This window comes from Brassica rapa, chromosome A07 (assembly GCF_000309985.2).
Source record: "Brassica rapa cultivar Chiifu-401-42 chromosome A07, CAAS_Brap_v3.01, whole genome shotgun sequence".
NCBI lineage: Eukaryota > Viridiplantae > Streptophyta > Magnoliopsida > Brassicales > Brassicaceae > Brassica > Brassica rapa.
This window is the reverse complement of record NC_024801.2, coordinates 5563109-5587333: the sequence shown is the minus strand read 5'-3', so window position 1 is coordinate 5587333 and position 24225 is coordinate 5563109. Positions and strand designations below refer to the sequence as shown.

The following is a 24225-nucleotide window of genomic DNA, read 5'->3' as shown; positions in this document are numbered from 1 at the left end:
GACCAAAATGCAAGAAAAATAATAGATGAATCAATATTCATGAAGCCAAATGGGACCACAAGGCTTGTTTCTCTACACTGTTTTAAAGGAAGTTACTTCACTCTTCCTCCATTGTCTTCATACCCTAGACAAAGGGGCCATTGTGTGCTTGTCTGCATTTGGTTTAATGAGACCAAACACAGTACCTTTCCAAGAGCTGATACCAGGAACAAAATTAAATGACTTCCACCGAGTAAAGACCATGATACCATTGCAGAACTAATCACCTCAAACCGCCAAAAAAATAAAATCCAAACATCTGACCACTTTGATATGAAGTCGTGAAACTAAAAAATACCAACACCATAAACCCAAACCTCAAATTTTATTCCAATTCATGATCTTATAATAAGATCTTACCAAACACCAAAGCAAAAATAATAAAACTGTTCCAATAAACTTAAACAGAAAGATAAAAATAAATGTTCATAGAGCTTATTAAACCTCTGAAATAATTGCCATAAGCCTTAGCATGCTCGGACGTCTGCTTCAAACTGATATCCCCTGAGAATTTACAAAACGTCTCCTCAGCAAAGCCATCATACCCCAAAATTTTAACCTTAGTAAGCTCTACTCCGAACCTCCTTTAACATGTAACCCCACTGGTTCCACATTATGCTAAATAAAACACCATAATGATGGTGTTCATATCCCATAGCTTACATCGAGACGTTGGTTGGCTTGATGAGGCCAAACCAATAACCTGATCTACTGACATCGTTAGATCCAATTGAAGCCAAATCCAACAGTAAATGTAACTCAACCGATTTTCTCCACCAGTCCAAAAAATGTATCATTCAAGTCATGACTGATTAAGTCCTTCCAAATATATTAAATTCTTATGACAACTAATAATGATCTGATCCAGAACCCAAAAAGAGCCAATTTTATTCCATAGCTTATAAGAAGATTGAAAAAAAATCAAAAGCTTGCTAATAAGCCAAGAAAAATCCGAAATAATGTAATTTCTTCAATAAACCCCAAACAGAGAAGAATTATTTGATTCTCAACTGTTGGGTATGGGCCTAGCCCTTCCAAAAGGTCCACAAGACAATTATCCAGGCACATGATCACAACAAAGAAAGTCGGCTCGTCGACTTGCGAGCCGGCGATCGGCTCGGCTTTAGACTACTTTTGGTCGCCGAGACGATTAACTGAACGGCATCGGCTCGACGACTTGACTTAGCGGCCCGACACCTCGGCCCAACTACTCGAAGAGGCCCATCGAGACAGAGTGCATTAGGTCAACGAGCATTTGTCTATAAAAGGAAGAGGAAAGGCAACAAGGAGGAGATCCGCAAATCACTACACTTACTTTCGACTAGACTTAGGGTTTTATATCTTACATCTCGCCGACTTGTATGGTCCGATGAACTAGCCTTCGCCGGACTATTTCCTCTACTTTCTTCCCCTTTTGTAACATTATTTCGACTCATTGATCTAATAAAACACGTCTTTGTCTTGCCCCACCGACGAGAACTCGTACTTTCTCTTTACTAGTTTATCGACAGTTTCGGTTCAAACATCAACCCTCCCCATAACATAACTAAATCAATATTGCAATCCATGTGTATCATACATGACAAAACATTATCCAGCACAATATAAATTGTAAAAATAGGACCATGATCAGCTTGCCTTACATGTGGATTCTAGAAATTGTCATTCATTTGTCTAATCTTTACCGCAGAGAATCATTGGTCTCTCATTCACAATGCAAGTCCTACCCTGTAACAAAACTTTTTTGCCACAATAGATCTTCCAATCTTTGAATGGGCCACGAATCCTGTCCTCTCCTCTCAAAATACTCCTTTCCTCTAATCCTTTCCACAGTTTTACCTTAAGAAAATATATGGACTCCTCTATCGAAATCGCTATCCGCAAAACACCGCTTATCCCTCGTATCCAAATCACAAAGTTCTTCGAGTTATTGCGATCCCATAAAACCTCAGCAGTTTCTTCCGCTTTCATTCTCAACCTCTCTACCAACCCAGATTCCGTATATCCCGTAGATTGTTTCCATAGGAGTAGGACCCTCCAAGCACTGGAAGATCTTACGTTACTGCAAATCCTTCACTATTTCCTAAAACAGAGCCTCAAAATCTCGAGCCAAACCATCCGAAAACCACAAATACTGGATCCCCTCTTCTCATATTTCTCAAGTCGAACCCAACTCACTCTGATCTCAGCCGTAACCGGAGATCTCATGTCGATCTTCATCGATAGTTTCGCCCTTTTCTTCGCCAGAGACATTTTTGTTCCATAACATGATATATTTTGTGACACACATCTCATTTACAACAAAATCAATATATAAATATAAAATTGAATCAATATATAATAATTTATGAAATTATTCTTTTTATTTTATTAAAATATTTCATTTCGTTGCCACGTGTAAAATATTTTTTTTCGTAGCCACGTGTCATTACGAAAATAATTTTTAAAATTGTTAGAAAAATAAGTTGGTCCTTATAAACATATATTGTGCGGACGTTAACATTAATATTAAATTGATAATTATATAATTACAATTATATAATACTTATGTTATATGTATGTGGTTAATATGAAAGATTCAATGTTACATATTGATATTTATACTATGTTCATATGAACAAAGAATACATTAGAACGTTTAGATTAAAAAATTTAGTGTCTCGTATAAACAATATGAATTTTGAAAAATACAAAGTACCTTAAATCCATTAAGTAGAGAAACCAGACTTTAAGATCAATGCTTCGAGTTCTGTCTAGATTAAGGTAAAACCAACACATCATATCCCTTATATACTAAAGCACAAGTCACTCAAGCAATAAAATTTTGACATGTGTAATTGTTTTACAAAATTCAAATAAATCAAAATCATGCCACGTTCTATTGACTTCAAATATTAGGTTAACTGCAAAAATTCATATTTTTCTCTCACACGTACAAAAATGAATTTAGTAACTCTTTCAATATGTAACTGCTTCATCTCTCCATTTTTTTTTAAAACTATATTTGCATTCTCTTTTTTTGGTGTAAAAAGAATACTGAGAAGAAATGATAATCTTTCTTTCTCTTGCCTTCCTCGGCAGTCATCTTTTTATGGTTTTATTTTAGTTTTGAATGTGGCAAAAATTAATTATTTAAATCGTTTATTCTCTTTTATTGAACACATTTATATTACCCCTATATTTTTCTTCATGATTCAAAGTTGAAGATTTTATTCTTCTATTTTCTAGCTTAAACTTTCACAAATGATGAAAAATCGGAAAGCTTTCTTATGGACAAAGATAAACACATCTACATTTTTAGTTATGATATCTAAAAATATGTTTAAATAAACAAAACTTAGATATCTTTAAGTATGTTTAATAGTTTTCTTCAATATAATATATTTTTCAAAACTAACATCATAGAAGTTGGTTCAGTATTTCTAAATTTATGTATTAATATGTTATATAGGTTAAGAAAATAGATAAATAAAACAATAATTTATTTTGATAATCATTACAATTTTATGATCAGATAGTTTAGAAAACATTAAAATTGTAGGTGCGTAGCACCGGGGATAATACTAGTAAGATAATATTTTCCATGTCTTGAGCGCCAGATCATCATGAAGAATACTCTCGATTTTCTTAGTACCAACATCTTTCCAGTCTATTGAAAGCACTGTCCCAATAGATTTCACCTGTTGATTGTGCAAAACTGCAAAAAAGTCAATCAAAATGTCAAAAACGTTGTAATCTCCATGAAAAAAGAAAGACTAAATAGGAATAACTTACAAATGATTTGCTCTAGCACTCCTCATATCCTCATCAGAATTTAAATATATCTCACGGAAGAACTTGTTCAAAGCAGCGTCTTCTTCAGACTTATCATCCTTTTATTCTTCTTCACTTCAGCTTCAAGCTTATCATAGTCTTTTACTTTCTTGGAAGAACGATAAGCCGATCTCATTGAAACCTCTGCACCATTACACAAACAAATAATATAAATTTTAAAATGTCAAGTCTGTAATTCAAACTTCTTATCAGGTGAAACTAAAAAAAAAAAAGTAAAAAACTTGTTTAAAAAAGTCAATACAATGTATACAACTCATAACATGGCATTGTTTGAGTTTAAAAGGACTGCTTGGTACAATCTAATAAAACGTATCATTTATATCTGAAAAAGCGTATCCTTTAGACACATAACTCTTTGAAATGCTTATAGGTTAAGCATGATTATTCTGTTAGTTCAAAAAGTTAGAGTTCAAAAAGTTTAAAAAGACTGTTTGGTACTATCTAAAAAAATGTATCCTTTAGATGTCAATTATCCAATTACATCTATAAACCAATTATCTTTCCCAACAATCTCGGTTTGAGATGATACGCTTTCTCTCTTGGAACATCAGTCACAATTCTCAGATGCAAAATCACTAACATAATTGACACAATTTACATAGAAGTGTTTATCATGGAGGTGTGTTCTCAGAATGCATTATGCTTCAAACGATCACATTTAACACTAATCTTAAAACATCAGAAAAATATAATTGAGAAAAAACAAATATTTCACGCATAACCCCAATAAAAAAATCAGCCATGAAATATAAAAGAGAGATTTGAATTACCTGAAATTTATTATCATTGGTTTCATTGTAACAGTAGAGATGATTTACGGTTTCCTTCTCTAAGCCTTGAGTCAGAAAAGAGGTAATTCTAACAAAAATATTTAAAGATGTAAACAATCCCCAAAAGATAAAAAAATTATATAATTGATAGGACAACGTCAATGAGTTTCAAAGTTTTTAAAAAGCTTTGAGATTACCTACGTCAGACGTACCTGAAGAGGATCACGCACAATAAATAAATTGTACTTGATTAGCATACACATCTTATATTATATTCTTGCTAAGTGATTGAACTTTATAAAAAAAAGAATTACCTTTTTCGAAAGGGATGATCAGTTCTTGGATAAACAGAGTCGTCTCTTTTTTTGTTAGTTGAATCACTACTGATTCAAAAATATAGATAGAGATACAACATGGAGAGGAAGAGAACAAAAATAAACGAAGAAGAAGAATCCCCAATAAAATTACCAGTAATGGTGTTCCCGTCTATGAGTTACATATTGATTATCATACACCTGCACAAGATCACAAAAGTAGAATTTAAATTAGAACGATCAAAAACATATGAAAACTTAAAAGATAGACGCGTGAAACTAATGGGGGTGGCGTGATATTATATAATAAATTAGTTTAATTTTCTAAATGACCTAGATTTCAAGAGAAGCTATGAGATAGAATATCTTCTAATAAATTTTTAAGATATTCTCGTTATAATATATACATACTTTTGGTAACTCAAATCTTGCTATATATATATTTAAATATTAAATGCATGATATTATGAAAGAAGATATCTCGTCAGTTGATTGCAACTGGTTTTTGATAAAACAAATCCCACTATAAGGATTTAAATAATAGATAATAAGGAAAGAATAAGAAATTTTAACGTTAAAACCCCTCAACTAAGTTTATTTTGGGTAAAAACCCTCAAACTAAGTATTTAACGAAAAACCCCCTACACTAACTTTGTTTAATGAATTAAACTCTAACATGTCATAATTACTATTACTACCAGTAAATCCTTAGTTTAGGGGTTTCTACACTAAGTAAACATAGTTGAGGAATTTTACCATTAAAAATAAAAAATTAAAAATATTGTAAGAGGAGGATAAATTTTCAAAATACATTTTATAAATTAATATATAAGCTTCTATAAATGACTTAGAACCTCTTATAATAATTTAAAACATCTGATAAGCCAATATAAATAATTTTATAAATGTATTTATAATTTTATAAATGTATTTATAATTTTATAAATAATTTATAAAGCAGGCATTGAATTATTAGACATTAATAGGTATTATGATACATTATATACAAATATAATTCTTTCTATACGAATATAAAATCACTATATAATTTTTCTTTATTATTTTATGTAATTTATAAATATATAAAAAAATTGATCGCAACAATTAGTTACCATAAATAATTATTTTTAATATTATGTAGATTATTTGGAAAGTGGTAATTGAATTATCCTTTCTTTTTAGATATAATTATAATAAATAAAATTAAAAATCATCGGCCAATCAAATCATAACAATTTGAAGAGTTCATTTATGATCAACACGTAATAAAAAATCACTTATGTGACTTCTCAATCAATATATAGTAGGATTTATATTTTTTATAAATAATTTATAACATTATATAAATAATTTTAAAATTCTTATAAATTTATTCTGCAAACAACGATAATTAATTTAAAAATCATATTAATAGACATGTTTGGATTTTGTAATATTTAAAATAGTTATTATATAATTATATTCGAATACGATTCATCAAGTAGAGTATAACACTATTATAACTATCTTATATAAAAATTCGTTCATTATATTTTATAGTTTATAAATATTAAAAGTAATAAATAAAACATTATTAATCTTTCTATAATTTCGAGAATTAGTTGCCATAAATTGTTATTTGTAATATTCTTTAGATTATATGGCAAATGATATTAAATGCTTTTAGACTTACCTTAAATTTTTAGATCTAATTTAAATAAATCAAAATTAAAAACAATCGACCAATCAAATTATAACAATTTTTTGAAACTTCACCTATGAGGAACACGTCACCGAAAATCACTAAAGTGACTTCTCTTTTAATATATAGGGGGATTATGTTTTTTATTAAACTAACTATCAAATTAATTAGTAGTGTACAAAAGAATATTTGTTCTTTCCTTAAATAAAAGCTACGGAACTACCTAATATGGTTAACATATATATGACAATTAATGATTATAAATAATACATATTTGATAACAATTTTTCTAACATCTCTCTTTTTTATTTAATTTTATATTATTAAAAGAAATCAAACAATCACATTAAGCATATAATAAAAAATTTAGATTTTTTTTATATGTTGTATTTTGAATTTTTAAAAACGACTATAAAATACTAAAATGTAAAAGTCTCACATTGAAAATTTTGTGATTAATGGTTTAACTTTTTTTTTTGTTCAAGCAAGATACAAATGATCATATATCGTAAAGGTGGGCGTTCGGATACACGTTCGGGTTCATATCAGATTTTTCAGTAGAAAAGTGTAGAACACGTTCGGGTATTTCTACATTTCGAGTTGGGTTAGGAATATTTTTGGTCGGGTTTGGATATTTAAATTTTGAAGAAAAAATAAATAAATTATTCATTTTTTAATTTTTTGTATATAAAATATATTTAACTTAACCGGTTTTTTAATTTTTAAAAGATTAAACTATTAAAAGATTTGGAGGTAAAACTTTAAAAACAGAAACACACTAATTTAGTTGTTGTTTTGAAATTTTAAATGCAACTTTTATTAATGCAAAAAATAATAGCTTGATATGTATTTTAAGTGAGTAGCAAATGATTTTATCCATAATTATATGTATATTATCTAATTTTGAGCAATAAGCATCCTTAATATAAATATTTGGAGTAAAATGAGGGAAGTAAACTAAAAATATAGGGTTAAGTATACTTATGTTAACCATCTTCGAATATCCATTCGGATTCGGATATTACCCGTTCGGATTCAGATATTATCCGAACTGGTGAAATAAGTAATTTGTTTTGTTCTTCTAAAATTAGATGATTTTTAGACCGAGCTGGTGAATATATACTAGACAGACGTTTATATTTCGAGTATGCACGTATATTCTATAACAATTTGATATATTAGATTTAAACACAATTTGCCAATGATTTTTTTTTTTCAAAATTTTGATTCTTAGATTCATATCTGGAATGAAACTAATTTTTACATGTGTCCAATTTTAAAACTGACACTTATTTAATTCACCAAATTCATAGAATAAATTAAAAAAAAAAAGAAACTTAACGTATATCAATGAAACAAAGACCATAACGAAAGTCCAATTTTATAGAGGTATAAAATGAAATCACTTATGGAGAGTCAATAGTAAGCAAATTGGGAGAAGAAAACCTAATCCTCTTTCGTCATTATACAATCGATGTTGCCTATTTTGTTTCGGTGATTTCTGTCAGCCACAAAACTTAATTTCTTTTTGTGCGTATGAAGTCTTAAAATAATTAAAATGAGATGTAATATGTTCACTCTTCAACAACGATGATATATTTAAGAGACCAACATTTGTATTGGTCATTTTATAATCAATAAAGATTATAGTGTTACAAAATGTTAAAACCATTTAATAAATAAATATTATTAAAAAAAATCATACCGCGCATGCGCTATGTTAAAAGAGAATTTTTAGGTAAACTAATAACATTCTAAATTAATAATATGTCTTAGTCATACTATTATTGGTTTATAGTTTTCAATCTACATGTACATGTAATCTTATTATTCTTTTTTTTTTCCACAAAATATTTTTTTTTAATTGGTGTACGCAGTTTTTATCCTAGATCATTCAATCCAATGCCACAAATAGCATTTCTTTCTTAAATGTGTGAAAATGGACAGTGGAATATTCACGGCTAATTGTTAACGGAAACATAGGAAACTCTGGTTACATCAAAAGTCAATATATTTAGATTCTCTAAGCTAGTATTCTTATTAAACCTTTAACAACACAGAAAAGCATTGTTAACATACGATGGTTTGTTTTTACTCCTCTTATGCATACATAACGATCAATATTGTAGCCTTTCTTCTCCTGTCGCGATGGTCATCTGCAACCGCAAAATCCATGATTTCTAGCCAGATACTAATGAAAGGAACGACATGCCCATTTCCGTCCTTGTTGATATCGAAGGCTTGCAAAGGTACTGCATCTATCTCGTCCCAAGAACAAGAATGTATAGAATCCCTAACCTTTAATCGGCACACAGCCTCCGCATCAACTGTCTTTGAGTTGGCTAAGGTGTCTCTGTCTTTGGCAATGGAGAAGGCAGAGCGCACAATGATTCTAATCGGTTCTCCAAAGAAACCATGTTTCAAGAGTTGTGCGGAAAACTATAAAGATTCTGTCGCCGAAGGGCTAAAGAAGGCAGAGTGGTCGATGGAGAAAGGAGATCTGGATGAGACCGATGATGAGCTTAGCCTCGCACGTGACGCAGCTGATTATTGTCATATGGTTTTGTCTGTTGATCCAGACGATGCAAGATCTCCGATTTTCTCCGCCAACAGAGATGTGTATAATCATATTACATATGCTATGAGTGTGGCAGACTTGTTGTAGAGTCCAAATCTCCAACTTTGATTCAAATATATAATTTTGTGTAAAAGATAGTTTCTTTTGTTGTTGTTAAAAATGTATATATCAATAAATTTGAAAGACATTGCACTGCGGTTAATAAACGTTTTTTTAAACAGAGGGTCTAAATGATAAAAGGCAGAACAACTGCAAAACAATTACGGCAAAACAATTATGGTGCGGGTATAAATACATAAATATATGTAGATATTTTTATTACTATTTTGGCAGTGCGGAGCGGCGTGGTCTGTCACCATTCGAAGCCAGAATGCAGTTAAATCTCCATTGTAGTACAATCTTTATCATTCTTGTCCATATATTCTTTGCAAACTCATCTAACATATGATTTCAATTAATAAAACAAGGTTTTGGCTTTAAAAAAACATTTTAAAAGTCTCTGTTCTAATATATATGTTCTCGTAAATGTTCCAAATTGCTCATAAAAATCGTTCTATTCATCAAGAAGGTCGGCCATAACAGTCCACTATAGTCCCTGTTGTTAAAATTTGCGGATCATAGTGAAGAAGAATGGAGAACATAGGTGAAGGAAGAAACCTGTCAAGAGAGAAGAGAGAGTAGACATGTGAGAGACTAAGAGAAATATTAGAAGAGAGGATAATATTTCCTTAATTCAAATAGATTTCTGGTTACATGCTATTTAAAGGACAAATGGGTTTGAGTGGCATGTCCTAATTGTCTTCCCTAGAATTTAAATCATTAGGGAGATATGTGACTCTTGTTGTCTTAGTCACGAACAGCTCTTTCTTCTTTTCAACAGCTAGGAGTCCTTTTAGAAGACTAGGACACTTATAGTCAACACATAGAAACTGGCGAAACATTTTTGTGGACCAAAACATACTCGTGTATGGACATGAACGGTTAATCTTCGTTTCTTCAAGGTTTTTTTTTGTTTTGTTAATAGGTCTAAACCTCCCGCTCAAACTTAACCATAGAGACATAAAGGTTAAACATGGATCCATGAAGATTCAGCTCATTAAAAACTGACGTACAGAAAATCTCATAGGACAAAACTATACTAAAGGAAAAAGAGTATATGCTCTATGGCTTAAAAGATACGGGATGAGATAGATCTATTTCTCACATACCTTTGAACTTGTTTCCTCGGTAAAGATGTCAGCTAGCTGATATGAACTTCTTGTATAACAAAATCCACTTTTTGTTGAACCATATCTGCCTCTTATAATTTTTCACTTCAATGTGTTTTTCTTCTCATAGAACACCAAATTAGATGCATTGTGGATGGTTGCTTATTATAACAATCCAATGTGATTAGGTTTGCTGACTCAATGCCTAAGTTCTTGAGAAGATCCTTGAGCCAAGTGAACTAATTTGTGAGCTTCCTCACGGTCTTATATTCAGCTTTAACACTTGAACATGAGACCCCCTTGATAAACCATGGATTTTACCATTTTTTAGCCATGGTATATAGATGTTTTAGGAGTTATTTATTATGTTTTGGAGTTTTTTTAGAGTATTTACAGGTCCAAAATGTTTTGGAGATATGTGGTAATTTTCCGGCATTTTGGGATAAAGTTAGAAGAAACTTGTAGCTGTCCATCGAACTAGTCTAAAATCGACATTCAGAGTCAAATATCGATCGACGAAGCATGCAAGGCCCGACTTGGTTTCCAGCCGACTTATGGTCCAAGTTCCACATCAATTACAGAAACACCATTGGCTGACTTTACCTAATATTTATGTGCTCTGCCATTGTTCTTGGCAACACACGCTTTCATACTTAATTTTTTTTCACATCTCAACATATTTAGGGTTTTTAGTAGTTTCGAGAGAAGATCCAAGACTCCCTCAGAGCTTTGTATTGGAACTTCAGTTTTTCTTCCTTATTGTATTTATGCATTCTATTCAAAATTTTGCTATGTTCTGCTTTGCTGTGTATGAGTAGTTACCTTTGTTAGATTTAGGGTTTAGAGTAAGGTTATGAGGGATTAGTCCAAAATATAGATACACTAAGGTGATAAAGATTTCTTTCAAGGAATTGCTTGTAATGCTTGTGTTTGAGAGTAACTAACTAGAACCGTGAACTTAGGATAATAAGGCGCACTCGACGGCATGGTCTTTTACGTGAATTAATTTTCCTTGAGCTAGGATTTCTAGAAACAAGCGACGACTGATTTAGTTAATACTAGTGAACCTATCGAACAGCTCGCTAAAGCTTGCCTAGGTAAACATCGATTGACCCTAATCTCATAGAATCAATCGACGTTGGAACCATATCAACAAGCGACAACTAAGATACTGGACTTAGTCAATAGGATTTATTCGCAAGAGGAAGCTGGAATACTTTGCAAATAGAATTCGAGTTCTAGGATTGAAAACCTTAGTATCTATATCACTATAATCATGATTTCCTGAAACCCTAAATTTAGATATTTCTCATAACTGTTTACAACCTCAACCAATCAATGAATCAACTGTACAACTACCTTGTTCACCTTTGCTCTTTATTAATTACTCTGTTTGCCTAACTTAATCATAAACAGATGAGGATCTATTGTTTGGCTTAGCTCCTTGTGGATTCGGTCCCTAAGTGCTACGATTGAACCTCTTATTTGAGAGAGTACAGGTCACTCTTTGGGGTAATTCGAGTAATGTCAAATTTGGTGTCGTTGCCGGGGAGCTTCGATCGCCATTAGATCTTATTAGTTAGATTTAGTCTAGGTTTTATTGTTACTGGTTTTTCTCATAATTGTTTTTCTTGATTTCTTTCAGGTGCATGCCCAACAGTACCAGAAGCAACAAGGAAAAATCGCTGCTATTCTCAGATCCCGCACACTTAGAACGCACGATCCGAAAAGAGAGACGCACCATATCGATCAACAACAACTCAGATCTGTCGACCGACACTTGTGAGCCACCGACGATCGACATCTGTCCGCGAGACAAGGTTGCGACTTTTGTTCTGATGCAAGACGAGAATGGAGACATGACCAGGAGGGTCATCTGCGTAATGCAGCATGTCAGAGGTTAGATGATCATGGGGCTGTAATCCATGATCTTGATGTTGATACCATTACAGTCGATGCTCAGGTTGTGGGTGATGATAATGTGCAAGTTGCTCGACCCAAAATGTTGGGTGGCTACAACCCTCCAGATCAATACTACGCCAACATGAACATCCTATGGACCATATACAGCGGTTTGAGGATTTGGTTTCTATCATTAAAGGCAATAGAGTCCCTGAGGACTATCTTCTTTTCAAGCTCTTCAAGTACTCACAAGTTGGCTCAAGCAGTTACCACAAGGATATCTTTACATGCTGGATTGAAGTAAAGAACACATTCTGATACAACTCAAATTACCCTAAGGAGTGATTTATACTCTTTCAAATAAGAGGCCGAGTTGTAGTACTTAGGGATCGAATTCACAAGAAGCTAGGGAACCTAAGAAATCTAATATGATTTGTTAAGCATGATGTTTAATGGTGTAAATGTAAATTGCAGTTTTTATCAAGCAAGTGTTTGCGCAATTGATTGGTTAAGGTTTTGGTGCTTAAAAGGAAATAGCTAGACTTAGGGTTTTTATTCAGGAAATTTGGGATTATAATCCTATCAGATGCCTAATGAGTTGCATCCATGATAATATAAAGCTCAACTACTTAGTCAACAAGTCTATCAGCTTTCGCATGTTTGGACTTGTCTATTAACTAGATCTAATGATCTCAACTATCGTATGTCGATCAATTAGAAAGTGTCGATCGATGATCCTATAGGGATATCGATCGATCCTTTCACTCCGTCGATCGATTATTCAATAATGATATCGATCGACGCGCTTCTTGTTAAGCTTTATGCGCGGGTTGAATAATAGCTTACTAAGCTCACTAGATCAGCTGTCGCCTTACTCATAGCAAGAAACTTAGCTCAGTTAGAATGTTTTCAGGATGAGAATGAAGCTCTCGCTTTTATCTATCAATCCTAGGGCAAGTTATAGGTAGCTAATCTAGAGACATGCATTAATGAACAATCCTAATGACAATTACCACAACTCAACAATCTATAGTTGGGGCTAATCACTCCTAACCTAGTTAAACCCTAAAATCTAACAATTGAACTACTCAGACATCGCTAAGCAATTCATAAAATCAGTTAGGTAAGAAAACTTCATTAGAATAGTAAATAGATATTAATGGAGTTCCAATCACAAATTATAAATTTGGATATTCTCTCCAATCTATCAAGATCCTAAAAACCTTGCTGGGAAAATAATAAAACAAGAAAGCACAATTTGCCTCTAACTTGGTGGCAAAGCTTATATAATTAAGTTTAAACTCGTCAGGGGTAATCTTGTAAACTGGTGAAGACTTGGGCTTCAAGTCGGCTGTGACCAAACGAGCTTTATGCGCGCTTCGCTGTCGGTCGATGTCAAGATATGAACATCGATCGATTATTCATCTTCAATATCAACCGATGGTCGAGCTCGATGGTCATCTCAGGTGCTTGCTCCAAATATCTCCAAAATGCTCCAAAAGCATCACTTATCTCCAAATTACTCCTGATCTTATAAATATAATAAATTGACTCTATAATATAATAATTATTAGTAAAAACACCTATAAACTATGGAGGAAAATGGGTCAAATCCATAGTCTATCAACTCCCCCAGACTTACCCTTTTGCTTGTCCTCAAGCAAAAGAAATAGGCAGTCCCTCTAAAAGAGATTTAAAACAGCAGAGACTCACATGATTTAAAACTTAGAATCATCACGTCTACAATATTGCAATCCACATCTAAGAAGTCCTAATCACAAAAGCACATTATACCATATCCTACCTTAGCAACCAAATTCATCTAGCCAACAACTTAGCAAATCTTGTCTGACATTCCCATCTACCAACCTCATTTCTTAGCATAAATAAAAGTGTAGGTTTTACTTTGGGGGTATCGATCACACAATGCAAAGACTTTCAAACAAGTATCTGGACCTTCAGGTAAACACTAGTTCCTATCCTGTCTCTCTACTAATTTTCTCTCTTAGTCAAAATCTGCTTATATTAGCAAGATCATTGACTAAGATTGGACAGGCTTCCATGAATCAAGTCTTAATGTTGGTTTCCACCAAGTTCTGTTCACTTCTTTTTGACCTATATCCTAGGATTATTTGTGAAGCAAACCTTAATGGTTGTAGCCACCAAGTCCTGTTCTAATCCTTTACTTATAGAATTCTTATGAAGCAAGCCTTAATGGTTGTAGTCACCAAGTCATGTTCGAATTCTTTCCTAATAAATCTCTAATAGATATATATAATAATAATATTTTTAATCTATATTTCAAAAATAGAGAGAGAAAGGGTGATTAATCTATCTACACAAGGCTTTACCTTCCAGACTTGTTTGAAGAATCCGATCCCATGCATACCAAGCTCCAAGACAAGCAGTTGTTCAAGTTTAGTGTTGGAGGTCAGCTTTGGTTCCTTCAAACAATCTCAGCAAGTGTGAATAGTTGACAGGTTGATCTACTTTAGTATCTTTAGTACTATCTGCAATCAGTAAGTCTAGAATGGTGCTAAAGAGTGGTAAGATAACAAGCAAAAATCTATTATTTCATTATCCCCTTCTTGACTCAATAAAAGTGTTTGAAAAATGTTTTAGTAAGACTCATAAATAAATTACTATCAGTAAACTTCCCCCCATACTTAAATTACACTATCCCAATGTAAATTCAGTCGAAGTTATTGTGATTACTAAATCATAAGGACTCAATGTAAAAAGTTAGAACGATGTACCAGACCGGAATGGATGTCGACCAATGTAAGGATGTTGATATTGGCCGCGGCAGGTTAGGCAATGTCGATCGATGTCGACAGCTTCTCGTCGGTCGATACTCACGGCAAATCGTCTAGTTGGATCTCTTTTTTTTTTTGTTTTTTATGACCTACAGTAATTAAAAACCATCATAAATAGTATATCAATAAAAACTAAATAAATATTACCTAATTGTGGGTTGCCACCCACTCAGCGCTTTGTTATAGTCATTTAGCTTCACTTTAGAGGTGATTGGGCTAGTAATTTTGAGCACTGGGACTTGTTGGAAAACAAGTATCCATCTCTTCTTTGCGCTTGTTGAACCATGTACCAGTGAAGTCTCTCATTGCTTCATCCCCTCTACGCCATTTTTCTTTCATTGTTGCAGTTGTGTTTTCCATTCTCTGCAATCTTTCACCAAGACTCTCAAGGTTGAACTGATGTCTTCTAAGTGTGTCGTAAGCGTCGAGCGATGTGGAATGTTGACCTCTACGGATGGTGCGTTCCAAATGAGCAGGATCGTCTGAGAACAGAAAGTCTTTCTCCTTGTTGCTTCTGGTACCGCTGGGCATGCACCTGAAAAGACAAGAAAAAGATTATTAGAAAGGAGGTAAAGAAAAGAAAAAGAATTAATAAAACTAAATCTAATGGCGATCAAAGCTCCTCGGCAACGGCGCCAAATTTGATACCACTCAAATTACCCTAAGGAGTGTTACTCTCATTAAAAGAGGTTCAGATGTAGTACTTAGGGATCGAATCCACAAGGAGCTAGGGAACAATTAAATCTAGTGTTTATTAATTTTAAAAGTTGTAAATGTTTAAATGGAATAGCAATAGTAACAAGCGAGTAAATATAAATGTAACTTGGTTGAAAATGATATTAGATGCAGGGCCACTATTCAGGTGTTGGAGATTATAATAGCTATAGATGCCTAACTGTTGCATGCATGATATATTAGAGCTCATTCGCTTAACTCAGTGATCAGCTGTCGCATGTACCACTGGTTAACAGACTAGATATCGTGTCTCACCGTTTAGTATGCAGACACAAGAGAGTGTCGATCGATAGTCTATTAAGACGTCGACCGATACACCTTTGCCAACATCGATCGATTGTCAGTTGAGGACATCGATCGACGGGTTCTAGCCAGGCCTATGCGCGAGTATGAAATGCCCTACTAAGATTCTAAATTGGCGGTTAGCCCTCTCTAGCAATCCTAATATAATAGATAGATGTCAGGATGCGATAACAAGGGTTCTTGAATATGCAATCCTATGATCAAGTTCTAGTTAGCAAGGCTAAAACAAGCAATGAATACAAATCTATCATGAATATCACAACAAGGCAGATCTATAGTTTGGGGCTAATCCCACAAACCTATCTGAACCCTGGATCTAACGGTTGAACTACTCAGACATAGCAAAGCAAATCATATCAATAGATAAATAGAAACTCATAGAATAGATGAAAAGAAATAGAAACAAGGAGTTCCAATCACAAGTGATCTTCTCTCCCAAATGAAACTTGTAACAAAACTAGGTCTAGAAAAAGCTTTGTTTTCCTGCCGTAAAAAACACTAGGGAGTATATATTCTACTAGGTTAAAAACTCGTCAGGGCATTTTGGTAATTTGGCTTGGCCTTGGTTTTTAAGTCTGCTGAATCCAAAATGTCGCGTCTGGTGTCTCAACATCGATCGATGGTACTTGTGTACATCGATCGATATTAATCTTCATCTGTAGAGGTATTTCCTGATATCGATCGTCAGCACTGATGCGCATCGATCGATTATTCTTCCTCTCGTCGACCTCTAAGTGGTCAGCTCGGGTGAAATGTCTTTTAAGCTCCAAAATGCTCCAAAGTCATAGCTTTACTCCGAAATGCACCTGAACCTGAAAACATACCTAGAAGAGTAGAAAACATAGATATATATATATATATATATATATATATAGTAAAATACTTATATACCATGGATAAAAATGGGTCAAATCCAAGGTATATCAACTCCCCAGACTTACCCTTTTGCTTGTCCTCAAGCAAAATATACAGGCAGTCTCTCTGAAAGAGGTTTGAAAATATTTGGGGATTTAAATTTTAAAACATAGAAATCTTTCCTCAACAATTTTGCAACCACATTTAAAAAGTCCTAATCACAAAAGCACACTATTGAATATCCTAGCTTAGCAACCATTTCTAGCATAACACAACTCATCAATTCACGTCTGACATACCCTCTACTGGTTTCATTTCTTAGCATAAATATAAAGTGAATGCTTTACCTTGGGAGTATCGATCACAGGATGCAAGGATTTCAGACAGGTGTCTGGAGGTGCAGGTAAAAGTTAGTTCCTAGTTTCTCTCTCTCTAAATTTCTCTCTTGAGTCAAAGTCTGCTTCCATTGCAGGATCAGTGACCAAGATTGGACAGGCTTCCATGAATCAAAACTTAATGGTGGTTGCCACCAAGTTATGTTCACTTCTTTTTGACCTATATCCAAGAGTTCTTTGCGAAAGCGAGCCTTGAAGATTGCCGCCTCCAAGTCCCGTTTCGAACTCTTTTATTTGAGTCTTTATGAATCAAGCCTTAATGGTTTTAGCCACCAAGTCCTGTTCATACTCATCCTAATTAAACAAAAGATCTTATATATATATATATATATATATATATATATTTATATACTCACTAACTAATCTAGGGTCGAAATTTAGAGAGAGAAAATGTGATAAATAATCTAAACCAGACGTTACCTTCCAGACCTGTCTGAAGAATCCGATCCCATGTATACCAAGCCCCAAGACAAGCGGTTATGTCAGGTTTAGTGTTGGAAATCAGGTTTGGTTACTTCATACGGTTCAAGGTAAGTGTGTAGTTGATAGGTTGATCCGCTTTAGCATCTTTAGTGCTATCTGCAATCAGTAAATCTAAAATGGTGCTAAAGATTGGTTAGATATTCATGTTTAAATAAATATAGGATTATAGTCCTTATTTTCAATAGCTAAGCATAATTTATTTAAAATTCCTTTTTACATAAGAATAAAATAAATTATATCAGTAAATCTCCCCCCAGACTTAAATTACACTGTCCCAGTGTAACTCAGCCGGAGTTATGATGAATAGTTTATGATGTACGAAATGTAACAAGTAGGGAATATACATCTGACCGGATTAGATATCGATCGATGTGTAAGTATTACATCGATCGTCGTGTGGTTGCCTGTGTCAAACGATGTCGACGTCTCGTCGTCGGTCGATATTCAGGTCCTCCCACTTGGGTCTCCTAAATCTGAAAGAAATAAAACGAAAGAAATTAAATGCTAGCTAATAAAACCAAAGTAAAATACCTAATAGTGGGTTGCCTCCCACTCAGCGCTTGGTTATAGTCATTTAGCTTGACTGTGGTAGTGATTGGCTATTGGGTGGAGAAGCAGCTGCTTGTTGGAAACCAAGCATCCACGTCATCTCTGCGCATTCTGGACCAAGATGCAATGAAATTCTTGTGGCCTCATCATTTCTTATCCATTTGTCATCCATCTTCTCAAGTACTTTGGAGATGTTCTGTAGCCTTTCTTGAATGTTGTCAATGCTGACCTGGTGCCAGCCTATGTTGTCATAGGCGTATGCTGAAAGATCTATCAGTTCCTTTTGCATTGACTCTACCGTCGATCGATGCGATTATGTGTTCGTTGGTCGATCTCAGCGAGTTGCCATCGATCGATTTCGCTAGCGTCCTGTCGATCGATGCTGATATCTGATGTTGAGCTGCGAGTTGCCTCTGAATGGCTTTGACTTCTTTCTGTAGCCATTCTGCGTGGTTGTTGAGAGGCTGAGACTTTGATTAGTAATGTTCGCAATATCCTTTTGGGCATGAAGTAATTGACTAGACAATTTGTTTAAATCTATCATGACTGGTGATATAAAGCGGTCATGCATATCCTCGTAAGTCCTCAGCCTCTCATTCATGGCTGAGACTTTGGCGTCGAGCGATGTGAAGGTACACATGTCGATCGATGTGGCTGGTTGTTGGTCCTTCTTGCGAATGGTGTCCAGATCTTCCTGTAGTAGCTCGATTTTAGTGCTTAGCCAGTCCACGTTGTTGTTGAGAGGGCAGTAAACGTCGTTTATCCTTGTGTTGATGTATGAGACTTCCCATTCATCCCTGTGTTGTGTTGAACATTGCGGTTCTGCAGGGATCTGAGCTGTAGGAAGACTGACGTCGATCAATGTTGCACGGGGTGCGTCGATCGATGCTGAAGTCATAGCTTCCTTCTCAAGTTGCTGACGTAAACTCTCAATTTCTGTCCTCATTTCTGCCATACATCTGAAAAGCTCATTGTAGCCTCTATCCAAAGGCTAATGTGTGTCTTCTACCAATGTTTTGAGCTCCTCTCCCAGTTTCTCCTGAGCTCCACAAATACCAAACACCATCTCATCGATTTCTTCTTTGGTGTAGAGTTCTGGTGCCAGTCTTGTGAGTGTGAAGGAAGTGGCATGTTCTGGAAGACAGATGTGGCTCTCCTCAAAAATAGATGCACTTTCTAGTATTTTCCTGATGTTTTCCTTTGTGACAGGTATCATCTCACCAGCTACACCTCGTGCGTGTCCATGCTCATCTCTGTAGACTCCATACTCGTCCCTTTGTTCCCAAGTGAACTTTCTGGCTCCGTACATGTCGAAAGCGCGGTTCCCACATTCATACCGTCTGTCGATCGACGTCGGTTCATCCCTATCGATCGACGTTGGTGTTACCCTGTCGATCGATGTGTCCGTTGTACTGTCGATCGATGCTTGCCCTTTTGGTTAGCGTGATAGATCTGGGTTGATCTCTGTTGTGGCAACTCCTGCATGGTTGTTAGGATCTGTTTGAATGACGTCTGGAGTGCCACGTTGCTGTGGGAATAGGTTGTCAGGTCCATTGGCTACTTGAAGGATGTCTGCTATGTCCTCTCTGGACACTTGTAAAATCCTTCCATCCATTGCACGTGCGTTGCCATCTGGGTCCCTGAAAATACCAAATTCATCAGGTGTTAGAAAACCGTAATCAATGTTTGCATAATCATTCAATTTAGAAATAGAAAGATTAGGGTTTAGAGTAGTATCGATCGATGTAGATACAGTTACATCGATCGATGGCAGTGTAATTTCTGCAGAACTTGTGTTCTTGAGATGATTGCTCTTCATGGATTTTTCTGTTGATGTAGAAGGAAGAGTGTTCATCTTTTTTGCTTGTGTGTTTGCTTTGATGTGTGTAGGTGGTTTCGGAGGTGCAAAACGATTTATATAGGTATCTATAAACCTAGTTGGGGAGGAAATATTCTCCTGCTCCAGAATTTTCGCTGCGGCGCGAATATCGATCGATGTACCTTTACGGGTGTCGATCGATGTGAGCGGTTGTTTTGCTGGACGAGGGTGGATATCGACCGATGTGGAGTTCACAGCGTCGAACGATGTTGGAAACGTGTTGGTGAACTTATGTGTTTCAAGTCTTTCATCCTGCAAAGACATTTCTATTGCACGTTCTTTCCAGTAATCCTCATCGTATTCCTCGGTATGTTCCTCATTAGGTGAAGTAATTACAGTGTCAACTGCAAAACTTTCATGGAAGCCACTGTCTGCCCAACTGCCTATGGAATAATCATCATGTCCTCTCTTGCTTGGAGGTTGGAAGGCAAAATGTTGGTAATAATGATTTGGTGAAGCGAAATGATCAACTGGGTGCATTACGTCGAGTGACGTGTTGTTGTGGTCATCGGTCACCATTGACACATTATAATCGATCGATGGAAAGGTTTGGGTGTCGATCGATTCCGAGTACTCTGTTTCGTACTCCGATTCATACTCTGCTCCACAATGGCATGCGCCAATGAAGCCGAGTTCTTTCCCATAATCCACAGAATTAATGACCTTTCTCTTAGGTCGGATGGGGTCGTAGTGGATGTTTGGGTCTATGAGCGTTACACAATTTTTTCTTGTTCATGTCACATATGGCTCCAACTGTAGCTAGGAATGATCTTCCAAGCTGAAGTGAAGAGTTCCAGATAAGCTCGATGTCTAGGACCTACAGGGACAAGGGCATTACCAATCTGTACCTCCAGATCTCTTATGATACCTCCTGATCGTTTCTCTGAAAAATCCACGAAGGTGAAGGATTACGTTGAGGGTTCGATGGTCAAACCAAGCTGGTCTGCCATGATCCTAGGGAGGATACTAACTGATGCTTCTGTGACACACATTGAATCAGGAAATTCAACACCCTTGACTACGCATGGTATTGCAAACTTCCCAGGATCACTCTTCTTCGTCAATGTGATCCTGTGTTTCATCTTCTCTCTGACTTGATGAAACATTCTCCTAATGTCCTCCTCGGTTACCTTTGTTTCTCTGAAGAACATCCACAACCGGTGTGTGAAGTAAGCTTCATCAAAAGGTTTTTCGATTGAGATTCTGAGGACTCGTTTAGTGAAACCATCCATCTCCTTATCGTTAGCTTCCCTCTTAAGGTTTTTAGGAATCTTCTCCTTTCTCTTCCTTAACCTTCTCCCTTCAGATTCTTGTTCTTCTTGAACAGATTCTGGTGAACTATTTAAAGGGTTGGGTTTTGGTTCGGGTGGGTTTGCTAATGGTTTAGGTGGTGGTCTGAGTGCGTTGATGTAATCATTATCGATTGAGGGTAACCGCACTCGGTATGTCAGAGGTGCCTGTCGATCGATGGGAGGTGTGTTGTGACGATCGACGTCGGACTCATTCTGTCGATCGATGGTTGGCTCAACCGATCGATCGATGGTTGGCTCAACCGATCGATCGATTTTATCATAGAAAGGAGAGGGTGGGTGAGGAAGCTTAGCTGCGAATTCTTCATGAGTTTGAATTCGAACCGCATTGCATTCAGTCGATTTGGCAGACGACGTCGATTGATGACTGGAGTAATCCGTCCATCGATCTTCATCATGGTCTGTCGATCGATGCGAGTTCATCGACATCGGTTGACACCATTGGGATCTGCCGAGACTCATGGAGCTTTCGATTTCAAAATCTCCTTCCTCGAGCTTTTCATTTCTCACCACTTGCCAGAAATCATCATCTATGATGGCATTTACGTGGTGTTTTCCTTTGTCGGCTCCTGCCTCTCTAGCGAAAGCTTCTTGCCTCTTTTTAGTCTCGCCCGTCTGAATTACTTGGGTTTCAAGTTTTCTCACCTGAGTCCCTAAGGTCTCGATTTTGTTGTTCAGATTGTTGTAGGCAGAGTCTATCTTACTGTTGAAATCCACGGTGATTTGTTGTTGTCCCAACAGTACTCGATCAAGCATCTCTTCGATCTTGCTTTCCTGAGTCTAGGGTGGTGGATTTTGGTAGTAAGAGTTCGAGTAGCTCTTGCTGTTGTTGAAGGGTTTTTGGAATTGTGAATTTTGGTTATTTCTTTGGCCATTTCCATAGAAGTTTCTGTTTCCGCCCTGGTTTCCAAATCTCTGGAATCCGGTACCTCCGATGTAATTCACGTTTTCTTCTCCTTCCGTATCTGCTACTTCTCCTTCAGCTGAACAGACTTGCTTCCTAAGAAGCTCGTGCACCACATCTAACTTAGCTCTTACTTCGTCCATCTGTTCATTCCCGATAGAGGCTACAGACTTCTTCCGTTCAGAGTCAATGTTTTTGGTGCTGCTGCTGTTAGCAAGGTTTTCGATAAGTCTCACAGCTTCCAACGGATTCCGAGTAGTGAAGTTTCCTTCGCTCGCCGTATCAAGGGCCATTTGATACTGTAAGGCGAGACCTCGGAAGAAAGTGCTTAGCAGCTGCACTTCGTTAAATTCGTGGTGTGTACAGTCTCGCTGGAAAAACCTAAATCTATCCACGCATCTTTGAAGGACTCTCCAGCCTTCTGCGAGAATGTGGAAATTTTGTTCCGAAGTTCTTCAGCGCGCGCCTCTTCGAAGAAGTTTCGTAAGAAAGCATTCTTGATGTCGCTCCAGGATGTTAAAGATCCAGTGGGTTGCTGCCTAAGCCAGTGCATCGCTTCTCCATTCAGCGTGTATCTGAAGAGCTTGCACAGCAGGTAATCTTCGGGGACTCCTTCCATCCGAATAGCAGCGATTAGATCCTCGAACCGTTCCAAATGGTCCATACGATGCTCGTGCGGTAACCCAGAGTAGGGTATCTTCGACACGAGAGTGTAGTATTGAGGCTTCAGCTTGAAATTCTGCTTCTGGATCTCCAGAAGTCGAATAGCTGATCCGTTGGAATAGTACTCATCTGGGCGATTGTAGTCGGCCAGTGGTTCGATCGAGCGTCCTCATCTACAGGTTGAGCAGCTCCTGTAGAATCAGCATCAGGGATTACAGTTTCCTGAGCATCTATTTTCTGACATGTTGCATTACGCAGATGATCGGCCTGGTCATACAGGTTTCCATTCTCGTCCTGAGTTAGAATAATAATGTTTACCATTTTTGACGATACGGTATCGATCGACGAACGCGGTGTAGTATCGATCGTTGTCGAATGATTGGGATCGATCGACGATGATGGCCTGGTGTCGGTCCACGGTTGGTTGTGCGTATCGATCGACGACGAAGTGGGTGCGTCGAGCGATGTGGAAAGTTGACCTCTACGGATGGTGCGTTCCAAATGAGCAGGATCGTCTGAGAACAGCAAGTCTTTCTCCTTGTTGCTTCTGGTACCGCTGGGCATGCACCTGAAAAGACAAGAAAAAGATTATTAGAAAGGGGGTAAAGAAACGAAAAAGAATTAATAAAACTAAATCTAATGGCGATCAAAGCTCCCCGGCAACGGCGCCAAATTTGATACCACTCAAATTACCCTAAGGAGTGTTACTCTCATCAAAAGAGGTTCAGATGTAGTATTTAGGGATCGAATCCACAAGGAGCTAGGGAACAATTAAATCTAGTGTTTATTAATTCTAAAGGTTGTAATGTTTTAAATAAAATAGCAATAATAACTAGCGAGTAAATATAAATGTAACTTGGTTGGAAATGATATTAGATGCAGGGCCACTATTCAGGTTTTGGAGATTATAAAATCTATAAATGCCTAACTGTTGCATGCATGATATATTAGAGCTCATTCGCTTAACTCAGTGATCAGCTGTCGCATGTACCACTGGTTAACAGACT

At 36.1% G+C, this 24225-nt stretch overlaps 1 protein-coding gene, 1 long non-coding RNA gene and 1 other non-coding gene across 3 annotated transcripts; 2 read left to right on the top strand and 1 right to left on the bottom strand.

The window, feature by feature from the left end:
• Positions 1-902: 902 nt before the first annotated feature.
• LOC117126571 lies at positions 903-5463 on the bottom strand. Its single transcript, XR_004449187.1, has 2 exons — positions 1564-5463; positions 903-1044 (listed from the first exon to the last, which is right to left on the bottom strand). It is a non-coding gene; the product is annotated as an uncharacterized LOC117126571 (long non-coding RNA).
• Positions 5464-6952: 1489 nt separating this feature from the next.
• On the top strand, positions 6953-15768 carry LOC103848717. Its single transcript, XM_033274886.1, has one exon. It carries the CDS (start codon positions 8719-8721, stop codon positions 9301-9303), a length of 585 nt encoding a protein of 194 aa, XP_033130777.1. The 5' UTR covers positions 6953-8718; the 3' UTR covers positions 9304-15768.
• A 7135-nt stretch (positions 15769-22903) lies between these two features.
• Positions 22904-23008, top strand: LOC117126969. The gene has a single exon (XR_004449730.1). It is a non-coding gene; the product is annotated as a small nucleolar RNA R71 (small nucleolar RNA).
• The last annotated feature ends 1217 nt before the right edge of the window (positions 23009-24225 follow it).

Excerpts from the sequence above, each read along its gene's own strand:
- LOC103848717 (XM_033274886.1), top strand. The coding sequence starts at position 8,719 with ATGGTTTGTTTTTACTCCTCTTATGCATACATAACGATCAATATTGTA.